Raw genomic sequence first — 20,880 nt, 5'->3', positions numbered from 1 at the left:
GCTACTGAAGTATGCAAAGCTTCCAAGGAAATATCTGAGCCCACTTTTTTCCAGGAACTTTTCCTGAATCATTCAGTTGTGAAAAAATGACGATATAAAAAATGGTTTCCAAGAATGATTAGTAAACAAACCAAATACCTTTAGTACACAAAATGCATTTTTAAAAGGGTGTGTATGCGTTTAGGAATGAATAAACGATTGCAAATGGAGATCGCTTACAAGCATGAATAAAACTCAGTATGAGGCGTTTGTGTAATAGTGTAATGGGATGGGGTGGGGTGTATTTCAGTTTCGTCAGTAAAAGTTTACCCACACGTTGGGAGGAACCATTCCCCTCTTCACCCGACCCACGCAAGACACATCTGAGCTCTCCCTCTCCACTGCACAACCCTTAGATATGCTCAGCACAGACACCACATCAAGAACTAAACACAGGCTACTCTAGGACCCCAGAAAGAGCACATCTCAGGTACGTGGCAAAATACGATATATTTTCCCTCAACACATCAAACGGACTTATTCACGAAGCGTTTGAATGTGAACGCGCATCTGCTGACGCTGGTAACACTGACCCGCTCAATAACGCCGGGAATGACGCGTCTCGGCATAAACTTGCGAGATAACGGAATCGTATCTCTATTCAACATTTCGTCCCGTTATGTTTCTGTGTCTGTCACAGGATGCACGGCCACTGCTGTTGATATGATATTTTGGACAGGGATGAATTGCGCCCCACTCTCCAATAATGATTCGTCTATTTCTAGCCTTTCCCCCAGAACTCAACATCTCCTGGAAGGCGGACAGCTCGATGCTTCGCTGTAAATTCTGTTTAGAGGTCGGGCGCAGTGCGCAAGATGTGTGTGCGCTACATTCGCGAGAACCGAGCGGATTTTATAGTGTAGGGGAGGGATGGGCTATATCCTTCATCTAACGTGACATTATAACTTTGATGTCAAGTTCTGTACATTCCCTAATATATTATTCCAAAAGTTTTTCTTGTAAAATCAACTATCCTGATTATCTTTGCTATCAACAACAGACGGGTGCGTCTTCGTCGTTCAAATGTTTGCAAAATCGCGCTGGGACTGTCCCTCGCATTTACGCACGCTCGTGCATATTGTTGTCACCCGCGCAACAATCTAACAATCTTTCTTTAACATCCGTTTTGAATGGTGATCAGACAGCTTGGCTTGGCGTGTCAGCAGTTGTTGTCCGGAAAAACAACCTCCTGTTGTGTTGACACCGGCTGGTTAGTGAAGAACTTCAAAGGGCAAACGTCTCACGTGTAGAGGAAGCGACCTGTGTCAAGCTCGCGGGAGGTGCGAGGTCAACAACTCCGCGCCGGATGGCCGCTTAACTCCATAGCGAAGCTACTGGTTAAAGGCTTCGTTTGTTGGTCCGTTAACAGCTTTTGACATCGACAGAGGAGTCTGGTTTATTATGAGCACTTATGTTTGCTGATGAGAGCGGAATTTTGGGATATCTTAAAACCGCCAAGGTCCAGCTTTGGAGGCTGTTGGAAATGCTCTTATAAACAATCCCATCTGCACGTCTGTCCTCGTGTGGCTTGCAGATTTTCGGTTCGAATACACATTTTGTGACCAATTGTGTGCAAAGGCCCAAAGCAAGGACTCGAGTGGTTTTATGGAGCTGTTGGGAGCCGTTCTTGAAAGGTGAGGAGACGAATGGTCTCGAGAGAGAAAATGTGAAAAGGTCAAGTTGAGGTCACGAAGCGGATCATGAGAGAATGCAGATGTGTCTTTAGAGTGAAAGTTTGTCGAGATTATGATTATATTATAAATCGGCATTGTGATATTATTGGCATAACGTCTGCATATGCGCATTATACGTCTTAATGTTGTAAATGTATCTGGGCCTTTGTCAAAGTAAAAGTAAAACCTTCGTATATAATTATAGCTTATTATATTATCATATATCCTAATATGTAGATTTGACTTTTAGGTATAAAAGAAATAGGAACACATACATCCTAATTGTCCACTTAAGTATTCTTTACATCTGAAGAAACGGGAGGGCAAAGGAAGGACAAAAGCGGAAGAGCTGAATCACACAGCATCACTTATCTAATGATACACGGAGAAAGGGCTGAAGTCTGTTTCCTGGAAATGTGCTGATACCACTGCTATACACATGCAGTTACTCACATAAAGTACTTTTTTGTGAATGAAGCGGTGAAGGTTTATTACATGAGCAGATCAGTTATAATCTAATATTTCAAGATTGCTCAGTAAATGCTTCGGTTTTATTAAAGACAGCCTGTGATTTCATTGGAGTGTTGGGACCTTTCTACAGTATCGTCTTTAAATGTGTTTATAGTATAGTTTCAGTTGTAAGCATGCACAGGGAACACAAATGCTCCTCCGTAATAGAAATTAATGAACATCGTTGCATCATTCAGACAACATTTTGCTTACAGAATGTTGTCTCGGAATGAATTTTGTCTGTTTTACGGGACAAAATCATTAGACGGGTCCCCATGCGAGTCGCAATGAATTCAAAATCTCATTCATTTCAATATTATTGTTCCACAGCTCATTCAAATTACGGATAACATATTAATGAGCATGTAGAGACGTTACCAAACCATCAACACGAAACTTTGACTTAAAGCAACCTTTTGAGATAAATGTATTAATTCATGATAAAAGTTTGACTTTGTGTGTGGGTTGATATTGAAGAGAAATATTCTGTGAGACGTGCTTTCCTCCACAACTGCGTTCTCCGCTTATATATTGTATAGTAATAAAAGAGGGCTGGCTGACCAATCAAATGCTTTAAGATCAGAAGGTTTTTGGTAGTGATAAACATTTCACAAGCAAAATGCAACCATGTGCACATGAAAGAGTATAGTGAAATAATGACCTAGTAATTAAAAGAGATGCAGGGCAAAGGATTGGTATATAGCCCTTGTGTATGATGAAGTCACATTAAACTCATATGGAGAACAGATGGACCGCTCTTATATGCTCCTGTATGGATTCCTCTAGGCAAATAAATTAGCCAAGCGATTAAACTCAGAGGAGGAATACAAACTGATAAGGATCACTGGTCAGCTTTTTCCCTCTGATGAAAAAAGCAACCTGTTCCAATGTCCTGCTTGAAGGTTATAAGCAGTTGGTTGTCTATTCAGCTTTAGTCGTTTTTCTGAGAGGTACTGCACATTTTCAACAATCTCTGCTCTTTAACACAAAAGTATTGTTTTGTCAAATGTCTCTAAGTTTTTTCCCCTTGGTTTGAGATTATATTGCTTGGCAGGATAGGAGAGTTATTAGCAGAACACTTATGAGTTCCGGTCCTTTGATCAGGGTGTTTCTAACGGATAAACCTTGTCACTGGGGTCTCTTGGTAAGTCAAGTTTCCTTATGCTGGTTCATTTAGTTTAAACAGTTTACAAAAGGAGAGCTCTTTGAACTGTTTGTACATAGCCATACAAATATTACAAATATAGAAGTAATAATAGAGATAAAAAATGCTGATGGTCGGTGATTTGGTGACACAAACTATAAAGAACTGAGCACATTTACCTCACATTTCACCCAGGATGCGCTCTTTACTATTAGACATTACATTAAAAGACATGACATGTTCATTGATCTGTCTTAGTTTACTCACTCTCCAGTTGTTCCAAATCTGTATACATTCCTGTATTCTGATTAACATCAATATTTGTATGAATAGATGTCAATATCACAAATATTCAAAATATATTTCATATGCCACTAGTATATGGGCCAAAGACGAAAAAAGGGTTTAAGCATAAAAACAATAAGTCTAATACTGCTTAAAAATGTTGTGGTTCAAAAAAATGTTGTCAGGCATATTTGCAACAAAAATCTATTTATGACATATCAAAAGTCTAATTGCTTTCACCCCAAATGCTAATTATTTGTAATTGTACATTTTGTTTTGCCACAAATTTGTCTAGGTTTTGCCCATTTGTCAATAATATTTTTTTACTCATTTATAGCACAATAAAATGTAATATGCTCCCTTATTCTTTTAGAAATTGTAATATGTACAAGTCAGAATAAGCATGTTGTTTGAATTTGTACATAAATGTTGTGTTACACTGAATGACAATGTAACATTATGTAAACCAAATTTTGACATTTTATTCTCCCGAAACTTAGTTGAAACCATTAAGTAGACATTTTACTTACATCTAATGTGCTTTCCACGGACATAAAATCAATTTTACACATTTCTTTTGATAGGGACATATTAACATCTTTGACCCATGTGATACATTTTTCAGCCCTTGTTGATCCAGTTTGGTTTACATTTATACCTTTCTAGCAGAAAACCCAGCATAGCAGTCCACCTTAAAAGTATTCAGAAACTGATTTTAAAAATCATATTTTTAAGGCAACACATTTCAATTATGAGAATATTAAATTATTAAAATTTGATTGAAAAAATGCGACAGATATAGCATATTTTGATTCTTCCACACTTCAGCACTGAAGCGTATTAATTCAATTCAGGTTGCACTTTTTTACAATGTTGCATTGCTTTAAAGCATGCTTTGACTTAAGTAAATACGATCAGTAGTCCTTATGATATCAATGAGAAATTTGTTGAATTAAAAATAATTTATGTTAAGGATGTAGAACACAAAGAACATTGGATTATTGGTTTGTCACTGGGTTTATAGTTCCAGTCTGGTAAAGCATTGCTTTCTGCTTTGATGACTCTTTGGTTCTCCTGCCAATTGAATTACCAGACCTTGAAAACATTTCTCTAGTGCCATCAGTGACACCATTCTTATAGTCTTTTCTTAGAAAACATGCTTTTCAAAGAAGGCAAAATGGTCATTTCCATGGCCACAGCTCAAACAAAACAAGGGTGTTTAAGTAGCTGGTTTAAGAAGTAGTTTTCATCATGCAGATTAGACAGATTTCTTGAAAGGCATAGGTTGTAATTGCAAAAAGATGCAGCCTGCATCTTTTCTGTGGACTTGATCCAAAACTATAAATATATGATAATGGCACTTTCTATTCACTTCCTATTTAAAAAACACTTATTTCTTCCTCTCTGTTCTCTGTTTTTTCTAGCAATCTGCTCTAGCTTTTGTACACTGTATAAGACTCCTCTGTTCAATTATTTAATGTAAATTTATTCTGTGAGGCCCAAAGGAACAGCACATTTTCCATATATGGATCTTTATTGAACCCTGTTTTAACTTTTACAGTTGAGCAAAACTTGAGCCTTTAAACTTGATATATCTAATAACTCCAATCTTTTTACGGGAATCTAAACAAAATCATATATGTATGAACAGTGTGACCTTACATCTTTCTGGTTTGTAACTCAAAGAAGAAAACTTCCCAAAGTCTGCACAAAACCATAATACAGATAAATGAACACAACAGGGATAGGGAAAATTGTGTTGCCAGTTCATTATATTTATTTAGAACCCAACTGGAGTAAAAATCTGTTGAACGTCTGTGATGCTGCCAAGATTCAGAGTTATGAGTGACATAATCGAGATCCTCAAGTCAGCCCAAAAAACAGCTTGGTTAAGCATTTTCCTTCTGTTTTGGCTCCATCCTTTTCCTCGCAGTATCAGTGTTTGGCTGTCAAGTTTATTCAGCCCCTCCGCCGCATAGAGGCTTTTCCTCGTAACATGCGTGCACATCCTCAGGAAGCAAAGGGTCAACTGTGATGATGTCACAGTGTTTACGATGAAGAGAAGTGTGAACATGTGGCTCTTAAGGGACAGCGTAGGAGTTGTGTTAGGACAGATGGAACAATGACGGGGTGTGGATTTGGAAAACTTTTTTTATAGAACAGGGCAGACATTTTATTGTTTGTTATCAAACTTGTTGTTTTTGTGTTACCCATAAATTCTCAACTTTTAGTCAACGAGACGGCTTCTCAACAGGGGCTGTTGTTTCTGGCTTTTTCCGTGCAGGCCATTACTTGCATATTTATGTCACGGTTATTAGACAATTTGTGAGGAAACATTAGTCTGATGAGGTTCTTTATCATGAGTCTCAACGCAGTTGTTCTGTCACTCCAGAGATTGAGAGAAGGTAAAAACGACATGAAATCTAAAATTGACCCTATGCAAGCTCTGCCTCTTTTTGTGCACATTATTCTACATAAACATAATGTTTGTCATAAACATGCTTTTGCTGGCATACGAGTGAATCTGCAATCTATTCTATGGTTTTTATATCGTTTGTTGACATTTCAACAAATTCCCCTATTAGTTAAACAGCTAGATAACATGAACCACAGTTAAACAGAGTCAATGTCACAAATCCTCTACGTTTCCACCCCTCCTTGCAAGCCATTACCCTCCATTCTGGATAAAAACACTCACTTTTCACAATCCAATACATTCCTGATGGGTAAAATCATGTCTCGCCTCAATTTTGTCTCATCGAGTATCATGTTATATTTGGAAATGTGTCAAGTTATATCAAATTGGTTGCAGAACGATTGTGCCTCGGTGTAATCTTAACATTTGTTTGTTTTGTAAACATTAAAACAATTGTTTACATTTAGAGAAAATGTGCTTTGTTTCTTCATTAGATCTGTCTTTTTAAGTTTTTCTCAAACACACACCAAAAGTCTGTGAGTAAAGAGTTGACACCAAACTGTCACGGGCGAAGGCTCTGGGCTCCACAGGGTGTGTTGGTGAGGCTGGTGTGAGGGGGGGAGATCTAAAAATGTGTGATCGGTTATGAGGAAGGCATTTCTGGCTCCACAGGAACACCTTACAGTCTAAAGCGATAAAGTCTAGGCTTCTCATCTGAGGGAAGAGGACGTATGGGTTTTATATCTCAAGATTTAGCTGCAAATCTAACAACTGCAGGTGATCCTGAGTGTTTATTGTTGGAAAAAATAAATCCAAAGATGCCAAAATTCTCCATATCTGAGCGGAATTAAATGATTCACTGTTATTCACTTTTGGCTCAAAGCATCCCGATGACATCACTGGTCTGCTCGTGCTTTTGTTCATTTTTAGCTGGCGACATGTGTTTGCCATAAAGGCAGGCCATTAATAAGAAAAGTTTGCAATCTCACAGATCTGCAATTTTATGAATTTACTCAAGGCTCCCAGCAGCAGTTTGTCATTTCTGAAACTTCAGCTGTGTTCTAACCCATGCAGGCAAACATTTCTATGCTATTAAACCTCTCCATGGACCTTGCCTAGAATTTTCTTTTTGCCAGCGTCTGGCTTTTGGATGTTGTCGTGTTTTTTGTCAGATTACATTTACGTGTACAAGCATGTGGGGTCTGTTTTGCCTACATTGTGGATTTCCAATATTGTAAAATGGCTTAAAACATTTAAAATATTTATGGAAATAAATAATAAATCGTAAAAGGATATTATACGGTTTGTGTGAGGGTCAGGTGTAGCAAACCAAAGTAAAGTTCTTCCACCATGGCAGAAAGACACATTTTTCTGAAAGATATGGCTAGTGGTAAGTGATGAGTTTTTCCACCTTGGCTAAAGAAGAGAGGAGGAGTATAACTCTCCTATTTTGGTCTAGGTATGTCTACATGACAAAACTCCACCCAAAAATGAAAATTCTAGTATGAATTACCTCCCCCTCCCAAGTTCTAAACCTGTGTACATTTCTTTGTTTGGTTGAACACAAAGAAAGATATTTGGAAAAATTTGAGCGAATGATAGGAGAGATCTTTGATCATTAAATGATGACATTAAACTTTTTCCTATATTGTATAGGATACATTGTATAGGATGTTTAATGTCAATTTAAATATTCACACTATGGCAGTCAATGGTGTGCCAGAAATGTCAGAACTTGAGGTTGAGTAAATGATGACAAAACTTTCATTTTTGGGTTAAGTATCCCTTTAAGGTGGGGGGAATAATATTTCGGTGATGTATTCACAAAGAGAGCTTCACGTCTGTATTGACAGTGTTTCACAAGTAAACAATTATTTATTTGTTATTACCATTTATTTTTTACCAAAAGATTTAGCTTGGGCTTGTTTTTAGAAAGATTATAGGACAAGCAGCATGCTGAACCGAGAACATTCAGATATCGCTGAGATCTAAGCTTCGGTATGGACTTCACCCTCTGCAGATCAAGAAACCAACAATAATCTTTGTAATGGGGAGATTGTAGGCAATGTAATAGGCATCTCTCTCGCTCTCTCTCTTTTTTGTGTTTGTGTGTGTGCAAGGAAAGTTAGATGACCTCTTTCTTTTGCAGACTTGCTCACATGTACAGACTGAAAACAGACATGCAAACACACTAAGACATACTTTTGATGCAGTACATATAAGTTAGGTCTCCTCTGACTACCTTAAAAAAGATGAGATGCGAAATATACACACTACATATTTACTGATGTATACCCTTTTCTTAAACCTAACCGTTAACATTATTACATTTAATGCACAAAATCGTTTGAGTAAGCTTTGGTGAGAATGACTTATCCTTTGTCATTTATTTTTTATAGATTTAAAAAATGTGTCCTTCACAAGTATAGCCAAACCTGTACACACACACACACACACACACACACACACACACATGTTAACATTTAAAAATATGATCACAAATGGTCTGAACTCTTTACAACTACTAATGCACTTCAGTCACATTTGGCGCTCAAGATTTTCTGCACTTGCAGAGTGTTTTGCAAGTGAGCTATTCAGAGATCTGGATACATTTTCTGTTCTGGATAGAGAACTGAGGAAGGCAGGGATGGTGGGGTGTGTGTGTGTGTGTGGGGGGGGGGTGATTGATGGACCAGTTTAGTGGATAGACAAACAGACAGTGTGCATGTGAGACAGAACCTTTTTTGCCTCTGCCTCTGATGGGGGGCAATCAACAAAAACCATCATTTTTAACTTCACCTCTTGCTCTCTCCCCCTCTTTATCGCTCTCTCTCTCCATCTTGCTCTCTCTCTCTCTCTCTCTCTCTCTCTCTCTCTCTCTCTCTCTCCATCTTGCTCTCTCTCTCTCTCTCTCTCTCTCTCTCTTCCTACTGTCCTGTTTTCTATCATTTCTTCCATAGTGATGGCCTCTCCCGTGCAGCTGTTCATGAGCTCGCCTCATCTGGTCTAGAAGCCGAATTCATCTGACTCTCTCACACACACACACCACCAAAAGCAACAACACACCGCACAGCCATGTACAGCGTGGAAGACCTTCTCATCTCTCATGGATACAAAGTCCCACAGAGGAACAGCAACAATGTCCCTGTTTCACACTCGTCTTCCCCCCACCCCGCAACCTATGAGAAATGTCTGCCAACACGAAGCGACAGCCGGTGTGAAATCGGTGAGAAGCGGAAAGGACACAGCGCAGTAAATGGCTATGAGGGGGACCATGTTTACAGCGGTGGAGGATTCAGAAAGACTCCTGGCAGGGGATTCCCCGGTGACACAGAGAACAGGGTCAGAAAGCAGAAAACGCAAGACTTGGACAACGGGAACCTCAGAGATGGACGTCTGCCAGAAGACAGTATGACCACAGACAGCGGGTGAGTTGGGTGCTTATATTTTGACCTCTTTTTCTATGCATCACCTTTAACTCTCTTCCACTTTTGTGCTTTTTTTTCTCATCGCTTTGATATGGTATGATGAGTGTTACGTAAAGGTTGAACCTGTCAAGGACTTCCCTTTCCGTCAACCTATTTTTATCTTTTTATATCTATCCCCCTCCCCTATTATTCTCTCTTCTTATTTTTTGTTTGGTCTTTCATCTTCATGTCATCCTCTCAAATCTTTGGACTTCCTACATTTCTTGTTCGGTCTCCTACACTCATTTGCTTGTCTGCACCGTTTCCTACCTCACTCCTCCTTGCTGATGAATTCATTAACTATGTTTAGTAGATTTTTGCAGTGCGTTTTTTATATCCTCACATGTCACATGGGCCGTAACGGGGTAAACACTGCTGTTGTCGGAAATCCCGCAGCACCCCCTACTGAGCATGCTCAGTTCTGCAGGCAGAGGCGGCAGTAAACTACATGTCCCACGAGTCCTTTGTCAGATCAATATTCAGTTCCTTGGAACAATCTCTTATATAACACACTTATTAATAAAACATGATGAATATAAATGTGAATATCTGCATCCTGCCAGCCTTCTTGTCGCCAAACAGCTTAAGAGATTCATTTGTTGTAAGATTTATTCATATTTTAGAGGTCACTTTGGTTCTCAAAATGAACTTCTGTCTTTTTTGTGTCTTTTTTTGTGTTTTTTGTAAGCCCCATGTTTATTAATTTATTGATTTATTCATATAATGTCCTTATCAATGTCATTAGATATAAATATCTAATGACTGTTACTAAGCTAGATGATCCTGCAGGTCAGGATTGTTTAACATGCAGATAATACTGTATGCTCCCTGCTGCCAAGATATCGGATGAGAAAATAGACCTTCACTGCTGACTCATCTGTTTGCACTAGATTACAGTTTGTCAGGTTAGTCCCCTGCTTAAGAAAAAAGCCTAATTTATCCTAGTTTGCTTGCACCATAATAGCCTCACAATCTACGGTGCCTATGGAGATCTCCTGCATTGCTGACCACATTGTCAGCATTAGCAAACTGAAATGTCTTTTTTGGGATTGGGATGCTGTACTGTGCTTGCATTGTAATTGGTGCCTGTATTACTGATTTTACAACCATTTACTTGATCCATTAAATTAACAGATATTATTATTTTTGTCAACTACAGCCACAGGAAAAATGTGAGACCATTTCAGAGACCGTTTTTATGATTTTCTATTTTTGTTTAGAGCTATGTGTTTAGGTAAAATGTGAAATGTTTAATTCTGTGACCTACTAATAAAACTACAAATAAATATAAAGAAAATGAAAAATGGAGTAACAGGTCAAAATAGCAGAAAAGATGCTCTGTATTTTTTCAGACCTCAAATACTGCAGTAAGTTCATATTAACTTGTAAGCAATACAACAGTAATATTTCTACGTGTATTTAGAAAAAGTTCAAAAAATATAGTTCTCCCAAAAATGTCACCTCTGTAATCATTTATTCACCGTCGTGTCATTCCAAACCTGCCTGTCTTTCTAGATATTTTGCAAAATGTCTCAGTGGCTTAGTGGTCATACAATGAAAGTCAATGGAATTTTGTGCTGTTTGGTTACCAACATTCTTCAAAATATATTTTTTGTGTTCTACTGCAGAAGCTCATACAGGTTTGAAATTAAATGAGAGTCAGTAAATTATTAAATAATTTTTCATTTTTAGGTGTAATACCCCTTTAAAAGCCTCCATCTCATTACGCTCATATTTGGAGTGTGTTTCAATGACTAATATAGGAAAAACACAAAATAAATAAAATGAAAGGTGAATTTGAATGACACGTTTATTTAATATCATAATTGGCATTGAAGAATATCATTATCGTGATTTATTTTAGCCACGATATGATCATTGGAGAAAATATGATATTGTGACAGCCCTAATCTTCAAAATCTACTAATATTGCCTCTATGACTTATCTAGTATAATATTTGACATTTTAACTTTTATTTTTAATGCAGGTTTTATGACAGCCACAGAGGAATACATACCCAGCCTAGATCTGAGCAGGATGTGTCCTACTGGCGGAGAAGAGGTCAGGACTTCAGTGTGCTTCTGGATTATGCAGACTTCAGAGACCCACGTGGAAGTGCTGGAGGGGTTCCCAACAAACCAGAGGGGATGCAACGGAGGCCAGAATCTGCCTTAAGCACAGAGGAGCATAACCGTGCCAGACAGCGCCGGGCAGATAGCACACGTGCGAGGGAGAGAGAGATGGCCCTGCACCAGTGGAGAATTGCAGCTGAAAGGAAGTATCAGAGTTTGGGAACGGAAGAGTGGCGTCCAATGACCAGCATGAGTCGTCAGCCGTCCGAAAATGAGGTGGCACAGGAGCAACGCAGGCCACGGACTGCAGAAGGAGCTGTTCCACCCAGAACCAAAAGCAAATCTCAGTCTCTGCCCAGAATGGCACTTCAATCAGAAAGTCTTCAGTACTTCAGCATACCGACCGCCGGGCAGGACTCATATGGAAGCTTTAGGGTGAATGGACACCACACACAAGACCTTCATGGAAGACAACTTAGTGATGCAGAGAGAAGGGAGAGGTGGACCGACCGATCAGGCGCTCAGTCGGCACCACCATTGAAACCAAGATTCAGTCGACCTCTCAGACCTCCATCTTATGAGGTGCACCAGCAGATGCGTGGAAGCACAGAGATACTCACGGGAGAGCTCCCCCCTCGGGCCAGAGACAGGACTCCGCTGCCCTTCTCAAGGCAAGAATACTTTGTACAAGAACTTGGAGGTTCTGGTGCAGAGCCACCTGGTTACATCCCTCCCCCATCCTACAGGAGGCAGCCTGTGGTTAGAGGCGGGCACAGAACTTATCCCATCTCAATGGGCAACCACCAGTACAGAGGTGACCCATACATGCAGGGCTCTGCCATGACAGAAGTGCAGGAATGGTTTATTAGGCAGACCGGGATGGCATGGCCAGATCATTACAGAGATGGAAGGAGAAGCGTGCCATGCAGGAGACAAGCATATCCAGGTTACGCTGAAGAACGAATGGGTAATGTTCAATACATTCCCTTCGATGACCCTCGCGTCAGGCACATTTCAGGATCGGGAATAGATGGCAATTCTCTTACAGACGCAGACAAAATCAGAAACATCAGAAACGAGATTCCAGTAAACCACATAACTGAGAAGAATAATGACAGTGCCTTTCTGCTTGAAGAGAAACCATGTGATCACACTGAACCATGTAAAAGCAATATGAGTGACTCTATTAATGAAAACAGTATGCACAAGGAAGTCTTAAAAGAGACAGAAAGCTCAAGCACAGCAGCCGACCAAAACTGCAACAGGGATCCAGCTGACCACACAATTGCTCCTCAGACATCACAACAGAGCTTCAACTCAAACCAAGGTTTTATTGAGACGGTAACACAGGTAAAGAAATTTGAGGCAAAAACTGTAGCCGAGAATAAGAAGAACTCCAAAAAGAGGCTTAAGGAGACTATGTTTTGCCTGGTTTCAGTCCCTATTAATATGCAGGCTAACAAAGCCGTCTCTGACCCAAATAACAATGAAAAAGTGGCTGGCTCAATTGAGAACACAGCAATACAACCTGACAACCAAAACTCTTCTGTAACTCCAGAAAGCAAGGACACACAAATGCAGTCCAGCAGCGCTGTATTCATGAGAAGCTCTGAAAACTCTCCTTTGAGGAAAGAAATTGTAAGAAAGAACGTTAGGATGTTTAATGCAAGCCAAGACAATGAAATGTTCTACCCAGGATCCTGGCCTGGAGATCATTACAGGAACCAGGAAACTCAGACAGGCTCTCCAGAAATTTTAAGAAACACCCATTCCCAAAGAGAAGCCCAGACATCGAATGACTATTCCTTCCCTCACACAACCACAAATAAGGAGGATGAAACTCACTGCAGTGCCAACTATGGATATCCCATGATGGGTCAAAAAGACCTATACCCTTCCAGCAACAGTGCATTCTCCAGAACTCGAACTGAGAGCAGTTTGAATATAAAGAGTCCCACTCTACCCCAATCGTCACCCACAACACAATCTCCAGACTATCAGCCTTTGCCCAGAAAGACTTCAACCCAGCAGCAAAATACAGATAGCCAAGAAGTTTTCGGACAGTTCCTGTTAAAGCCGGTGAATAGAAGAAAATGGGATGCCATCGGGGAGCTTGAGTCTTTTAATAAGGAAATACAAGATCAGACAGGCAAGTGTCCAAATGTTAAGCAGAATATAAAAGACCTGGACGACGCGCTAAACAATGTCCTGGAACTGAGCAAAGCTAGCATAGAGGTCAACAATAGAAGACAGGAAACAGGCCCACTTTATTTATCTGAGGAAACTGACCAGGAGTCACATGTGGTGCAGGTCACGGAGACGCATTTAAAAAGAAAGAACTTAAATGTAAAGTCAGATTCGGCTAGTAGAAGCAGATTAGAAGGACATCCGGAATACTTTTCCAGGGCAGAGTTAACTTTGGACGCCCAAACCCAAGAAATACCCAATGCCAAAGGCAATAATTATGTGAACTTTGAGGTTATGAGAAAGGAGAATGCTGATCCAGCGATGCATAGGCAGGATATACCCGTGCCAAAAGAGTGCTTGCTCAAAGATGTTGGGTTAACAGTGTACACTGCCATTCCAGACACTGTGACCTCTGGCTCACCTACATACTTGAGTCCGGAATCACCGATGTTAACTAGCCCTTCAGACAATTCAGAGGTGTGCGACACCCTACACATTACATCATCCGACAGCAGCGGAGATCTGAGCAGACACAGCCCTGAGATAGCCGAAGTTACTCAAAGCTTGAATGATAATAACGTCTTCAATTCCAAAGCCCTCAACGAGAAGGACGCTGGGAGAGGAAGATCAGGGGGGTCCTCACATGTCCGTGCGATCAAGAGTCTCCATTGTAGGTTTAAAGCCAATTATGAAGATGACGAAGAAAAAATTTATTCCGATTATCTCAGCTGGAGTAATGAAAAGACGCTGGCAGATGAACACCTAGAGACTCTTCTGAGTCAAGAGAAAGCCAGCAGCATGCAGACGGAAGACATAAGTAACTTATACCAAGTGCAGTGTGCCAAGGGCATTCCTGAAAACGAGTCCATTCAGGAACGTGCTGCCCGGATACTTGGCATCACAGTACCGGTTGAATCTTTGGTTGTTGATCAGGGTGATGGCAAAAAGGAGGAAACAACTTTAGAAGTCACAGATGGTTTAGTCTGTGAAACACAAACCAAAGAGATGAGCTCAAATGAGGAGACGCAGAATGTCAGTAGAGAGTGTGAGGATGTGCCAGATGGGTCTATGGAACGTCATGTGATAGAACAGACAGAGGGACAACCTGGAGATGATCCAGAATCTGGAGATGATTTATTTAATGCAGAAAGACATGGGCGTAGAGTTTCTTCTATGTTGGAGCTGCCTGAGTTTCCTCCGAGCAACTTATGTTTGTCTCTTCCACTGTCAGAAGATGAGGAGTTGACCCTAAGTGTGAGTGGAGGAGACAACAAGATTGATGAGGTAACAGAAGCACCATGGGACCATTTGCAAACCGGTTCCTCTTTGTCCACAAATGATCAAGCATTCCTCGAGTACAGCATCTATGCAAAAGAAGAAGGCACTCAGTCATTAGTGAGGACTATCAACAGGATCACCCTGGCCAAAGAGACAGAAGAACAACAAAGTTTAGAAGATGAAGCAAGAGAACTTTCAGAATCAGTTATAAAGGACCAAGTGCTGAAGGATGAGGACCAATGTGTTGAGTGTGCATCAGGAGAAATCAAGGACTTAATAAGTTTTATGCAAGAGGGGGACGAGGCTCAAAAGGAAGAGAAAATGACAGCATATGAGCTGATACAAGAGAGATCAAGTCAGCCACCAACAAGGTCAAAGGGACGTCCAATCCCACAGCCTCGTAGTGGCATGGTAGCTAAAAGAGAGATTACGCTGGCACAAGTGTTCATAATGGATGATGCAGTGTTGGCAATAGAAGAAGATGAGAAACTATGCATTTCAGGTTGGTGATATTATTAGTTTACTTTTATTACGTTTGTGAGGCTGCAAGTAGAAGTGAAAAAAGTAGAATCATAAGCCGTATTCGCACAAGATGGCGCCGATGAGCTTTTGGTATGCCAAAGTCGGCAGACTAATTTCCAGTTGTATGACACTGTTTGGGAAAAGGATGCGGCAAATATGGGTGTTTTTTAGATAAAAAAGTATAAAGTAATATATCAGCGATGATCCTCTTTACACTGTTAGGCCAAAGCAACACCATAGTGTTTTATGACCCGAACCTGGTGTCGCAAAAGCTCACCAGTGTCATCCTGTGCAACTAGCCCAGTCATTGATACTGGCAGTGAATTGAAAATGATTTCAAATCCCTGCACTATCAGAAAATTCTGACCTCACCAACTCAACTTTTTCTAGTGACTTTTTACACCTTCATTTAAAGTTCTGTAAATGTAGAAATAGACTGTTGCCACAAATGCTAACTGACAATCTAATTGAAAGAAATGTATAGAGCAAGTCAACTGAAATTTTTTACTTATAATTTTTTTATATATTTTGTTTTCCAAATCATTTATTTTAGAAATGTTGAGGAATTTTTACAGTGTATTGTACAAAATTACAGTTTGTTTAGCACTTCAGTGTACATTTATATTATATATTATAATTATATTACATATAATAGTCTGAGTATCAAAGGTATAAGTGAATATTTTAAGGTATAAAATATTATATATAATATACAGCCACAGCTAAAATAAAGAGACCCTTTTTTATTTTATCATTATTTATAGATGTATTACATTTACATTTAGGCCTTTAGAAAATGCTTTTATCCAAAGCGCCTTACAGAGAAGATTAAGTGACAATATAGCGATTTGTCATAGGAGACAATAATACAATATACTAGTTTTTACAAAGCCACAACAACTAAGTTCTATAAAAAAAGAATGATCAAATTCTATAAATTCTATAAATGTGTGAAGTGTCTTTTGCGTAGTGCCCTATATAGGAATAGGCACTCTCAGAAACGTGTTATTAAGTGTACTACCTTATATTTTTTAACAACGTAAGCTTTATAAATATATGTAAATGTAGCTGCCAGTCATCAATAACTTGTCATCATCTTGGGGGCCAATCAGTAATGAGGTTTCTCCACCACAAGAGGGAAGTGTGGACTGATGAATCATACTTAATGGCATCAAAATTAGATATAATGTTCTCTTGATAGTTTAGTTTATATTACACTATATCAAGTCCACAGTGTAAGTTAACCACTTCAGAGTCTTTGTCAAAATAATTAATATATTTTATGTGTTTATCCTCAGATGCATATGACCCTAGTCGTGTGGAGAGAGTCTAAACTTGGACAAACTTGTCAGAGCAATTCTGTGACCTTACTGGAATACCGCTGTCATCAAAAACTCATCTGAAACAGAACTGGAAACCTCCAGGCCTTTTTATAATAGTCAAAGAAATTCATAAGCAGGCAGATGGACTTCGAGACACATATTCAGAGTAATTTTCAGAACTTCTACGGCCTGTTGATGACTAGCAAATGATCATAGACAGTCTATCAATGAGATTTGAATGTATAATGTATATCAAGCAAAGATCAGACGTTGTTGGCTACAATTCATTCTGTGTAGATCTAATCATTTTCTCAAGAAACGTATTTTTCTCTGCACCAGCAAATTCTGTTCGAGTTCTGTTGGACTGTCACAGAACACAGCGTCATTCATGTGCCATTAAGCAACATTAGGAAGAAAGACACAACTGCTTGCACTTCTGCAGTATTACCAATGAGAGAAAGAAGGGAGGCCTTGATGTATCAAAGCAATGTATCAGACCGGCGAGGTAGCAGCTGAATCAGTTACATTACACTGTGCTTTAAATCACAAAGTATTTTTGTAAGAAATGTTAAAAGGAAGGCGTAAACCGTGTTTTATAGGTGGGAGAAACTGTGTATGTTACTGTTGTAAAGCTGCAATATTAAATCATATTTCTTTTTTTCTCAAATTATGCCACAGGCGAAGAAGAAAGCTGAACAGTGTCCAAGATTTAAGAATATTTTATGTGAAATCTTTCTAGCTTTTATCTAAATGGCAAGAGACAGTATTCATAGTTCTCGCTTTATATCGAGTCTGTGCACTCATGACGTTTTCATATTCCATATGCAGTTTGAGCATTTTTTCGAAGTAGCAATCTGATTATGTGTAATCTCAACACAAAATGCAATAAAAAAACGAAAAATGTATTTATTTTTATCAAACTATCAATAACCTGTACAGATGAAAATATATCCGAAAAAGTATTTGGTATTTTACCTTGTGAATCTTTTTTGCTTGCTTACAATCATTATAGATATATCATCTGAATATATTTCTTATGCATATTATACTCTTGCAATGACGGATTCTTTTTTGTGCCGTGCTGTGCTGTGCCTTTTGTTGCACAAACTTCAGAAGGTATTATTTTATGTTTTGTGTTTTAATGCAATTTCTAACACATATGAAGTGAACAGTCCATCTCACTTCTCAAAGTTACTAGGATACTGGATGCAGTGGTTGTAATATATTTGCCCTATTATAGCTTGGGTTCCAATTTTTATGACTCTATATTATTTCTGAGTATTTCCATCACGTTGTTTATACTATAACTGAAGCCAACATGACCAGGTGAAATATAAAGTAAATTGAGTATTTAGCACATCCAAAGACAAACAATAATGATCTCAGCCTACTCCAAAAAGTCATTGCTTCCATTATCATGGGCAACTAGTACAAATATTGTAATGTGACCGAAGGCATTACTGTACATTAGCTATTTTGTAATAATAAATAAGCTGCAAAAACATGTTGTTAAGAAGCTAAACATAATAAACAAAACATTGCATTTGTTAGATGGCATTAAAGTATTGTTGTAAGTAGTCTTGATTGTTTCTACCATTTTGTACCATTTTTCATTTCAAAATGAATTATTATATTGTTGCATATGACATTTAATATTTTTTCTATTTTCTTACAGAAACTGTACATGATTATTTTGTATGGGTTGGATTGATTTGCCGTCTCTGCGTGAGAAGATGTAAACGGGGGTCAGGAAAATGTTTTTGGTACGACATTAAACTATATTCATTATATTGCATTGTGCACATTTCTAACCTCCTATAAAGCTTTCAAAGTATTTAAATTCAAAACAAGCTATTTTTAGAGTATTTTACAGAAAAGGATGCTAGTACTGGTGTCTTTGAAGTATTGAATGTGAATGTGAATGAAATGTTTGAGAGGAAATTCCTTTGTATATTACAGCAGGTTGCTCATTAATAAACTCCTTGCATGGACTTGTTTTATATGTTTAACTTGAAAGAGAGGATACAGAACAGTTGAAAGCACATTAATATATTTAATGAAACGAATGAAATATAATAGAATTGCGTTGAAATGAGAGCAATAACAGTGTTTCTTTCTTCTGAAACCAACATGACTGATCATACTTTACAAACTAAACTAAGTTTATGCATTTACTTAAAAAATCGAATTGTTCTAAAGCCTATTTTTTCCACTTTTACTCAGAAATCTAAACTTTTTGCGGTATTGTCATGAAGACATTAGTAAAGAAGGACAATATGAGACCTCTTTCAATAAACTGTAATCTGTTTTTAGAGTATATTTAATAAAAGTTACCAACATATCTATATATCTTGCCGATCCCACGAATTTGTCTTGATACACAAGTTAATGATTTTTACAGAAACAAAACTTTCACTCCAGTTTGTTAAAGGGATGGTTCACAATGAATATTCTGACCCTCTTGTTTTTTCAAACCTATATGACTTTCTTTCATCTGCAGAACACAAATGAATGTATTTTGATGAAAGTTGGTAACCGAACAGCGCCGACACCCATTGACTTCTATTACTTCCTGATTCCGGTTAACAACTTTCATCAAAATACATTCATTTGTGTTCTGCAGATGAAAGAAAGTCACATAGGTTTAAAATGACAAGAGGGTGTGTAAATGAAGAGTAAATGATTTTTGGGTGAACTATCACTTTAAGACGAGTTATGGCTAAAGGGGATATAACATTATTAGGAAATGTACCTCAGGAAAATTGATTTTACACATAAAGGGTATAATGTGCAAGATATGTTTATATTCTGACTGTATGCACTGAATACAAACATATCTAGATGCCTTTCTCTGTTCTTGAGAACTCATGGTTCATTGTAAATTTGCACTTTTCTCTCTGTCAGTCTGTCTTCCCCCATCACATGCATCTCTTTGTTATTTCAAAGGTCAGGAACATAAATTACCGACCAAGTTTAATTACAGCAACTTGTGAAATTGTCAGTTGATGAGTGTTTGTGGATCTATTTGTGTCTCTGGTTACGGAAAGAAAAGGTTACGCTAAAGAATTACCCCTCCACCGATTGAACCAGAGCCAGTGGCCTTTTCCACAGCTGACCCTCAGCTTAGCAATCAGCCAGCGGTGAATGACCATACGCTCATTCCAATTAAACCGACAGAGTCATCTCATTGTCCGTGCTCTCTCAGGCCGTGTCGGAATAATGCTTTCAATCTAACCACCTAACCGAAATCTCAAAGCACTCTGCCATTTGAGAAAGCAGTGTGTGTGTTTTAGTCCAGATCTAGATAGTGGTGCAACTGAAACTCTGTTTTCCTGCTTTGCACCGTGTCCAGTGTGATTCAATAATGTTCGCTTGCAAAATGCATTTTATGTTGTATCTGATTTAATTAAAACTGCACTCAAAGATCCTGATGTGGATTCAGTTTGCTTGCCAGTTCTGGATTAAGTTTGTACTTGTGGCATGGGTAGAAGGTTCACCCCTGCAAGACATTCAACTGGTTGCCATTTCAAAGTATTGCATTTTGAATTTTGTTCATCGAGTGTACCGTTGACTCCATTCCTCTTTTTATCAAAAGCATATTCTGAATCAAGGCCAGAATTCTTGGCCCCTTACATCGATAATTCTTGAATTGTTTGGGGCCCCATGCACATCATTCCTACATTGTACCTTTAACCCCAATACTTCAGCTACGACTCGGTTTGGAATATAGAAGCATAATGGAAGCATATTTAATCTTATCTTTTTATCATCTCATCATCTCTACCCCTGCTGATTTTTTACACCCACAAACACAGGGTGTCAATCCCCATGATCTTCCCTAGATACAATAAACACTATAATATAAACAAAGCATTGTGCAACTTTCACCCAACAGCCTACAGATGCTAGTCTGTCCCTAGGGTCTTTGGGTGTGTGTTTGCATGTGCATGTGCACGGAGGAAGT

General features: G+C 38.7%; 1 protein-coding gene across 2 annotated transcripts; it reads left to right on the top strand.

Annotated features, from left to right (window-relative positions):
* The first annotated feature begins 257 nt into the window (after positions 1 to 257).
* jcada (junctional cadherin 5 associated a) lies at positions 258 to 19,262 on the top strand. 2 transcript variants are annotated; one of them, XM_079477256.1, is made up of 4 exons: positions 258 to 469; positions 9,028 to 9,495; positions 11,523 to 15,574; positions 16,893 to 19,262. In XM_079477256.1, exons 2-4 carry the CDS (start codon positions 9,143 to 9,145, stop codon positions 16,925 to 16,927), a joined length of 4,440 nt encoding a protein of 1,479 aa, XP_079333382.1. In that variant the 5' UTR covers positions 258 to 469; positions 9,028 to 9,142; the 3' UTR covers positions 16,928 to 19,262. The 2 variants fall into 2 exon arrangements, with proteins under 2 accessions (XP_079333382.1, XP_079333383.1); XM_079477257.1 differs by lacking the exon at positions 258 to 469 and adding an exon at positions 519 to 1,673.
* Positions 19,263 to 20,880: the final 1,618 nt, after the last annotated feature.

This window comes from Barbatula barbatula (genome assembly GCF_947034865.1).
Source record: "Barbatula barbatula genome assembly, chromosome: 16".
Taxonomy (NCBI): Eukaryota; Metazoa; Chordata; class Actinopteri; order Cypriniformes; family Nemacheilidae; genus Barbatula; species Barbatula barbatula.
Note: the sequence above shows the minus strand (reverse complement) of the source record. Positions and strands in the feature narration are given on the sequence as shown.

Excerpts from the sequence above, each read along its gene's own strand:
- jcada (XM_079477256.1), top strand. The coding sequence starts at position 9,143 with ATGTACAGCGTGGAAGACCTTCTCATCTCTCATGGATACAAAGTCCCA. Across the intron at positions 9,496-11,522 it reads AGTATGACCACAGACAGCGG|GTTTTATGACAGCCACAGAG; the intron begins GTGAGTTGGGTG and ends TTTTTAATGCAG. Across the intron at positions 15,575-16,892 it reads TGAGAAACTATGCATTTCAG|ATGCATATGACCCTAGTCGT; the intron begins GTTGGTGATATT and ends GTTTATCCTCAG.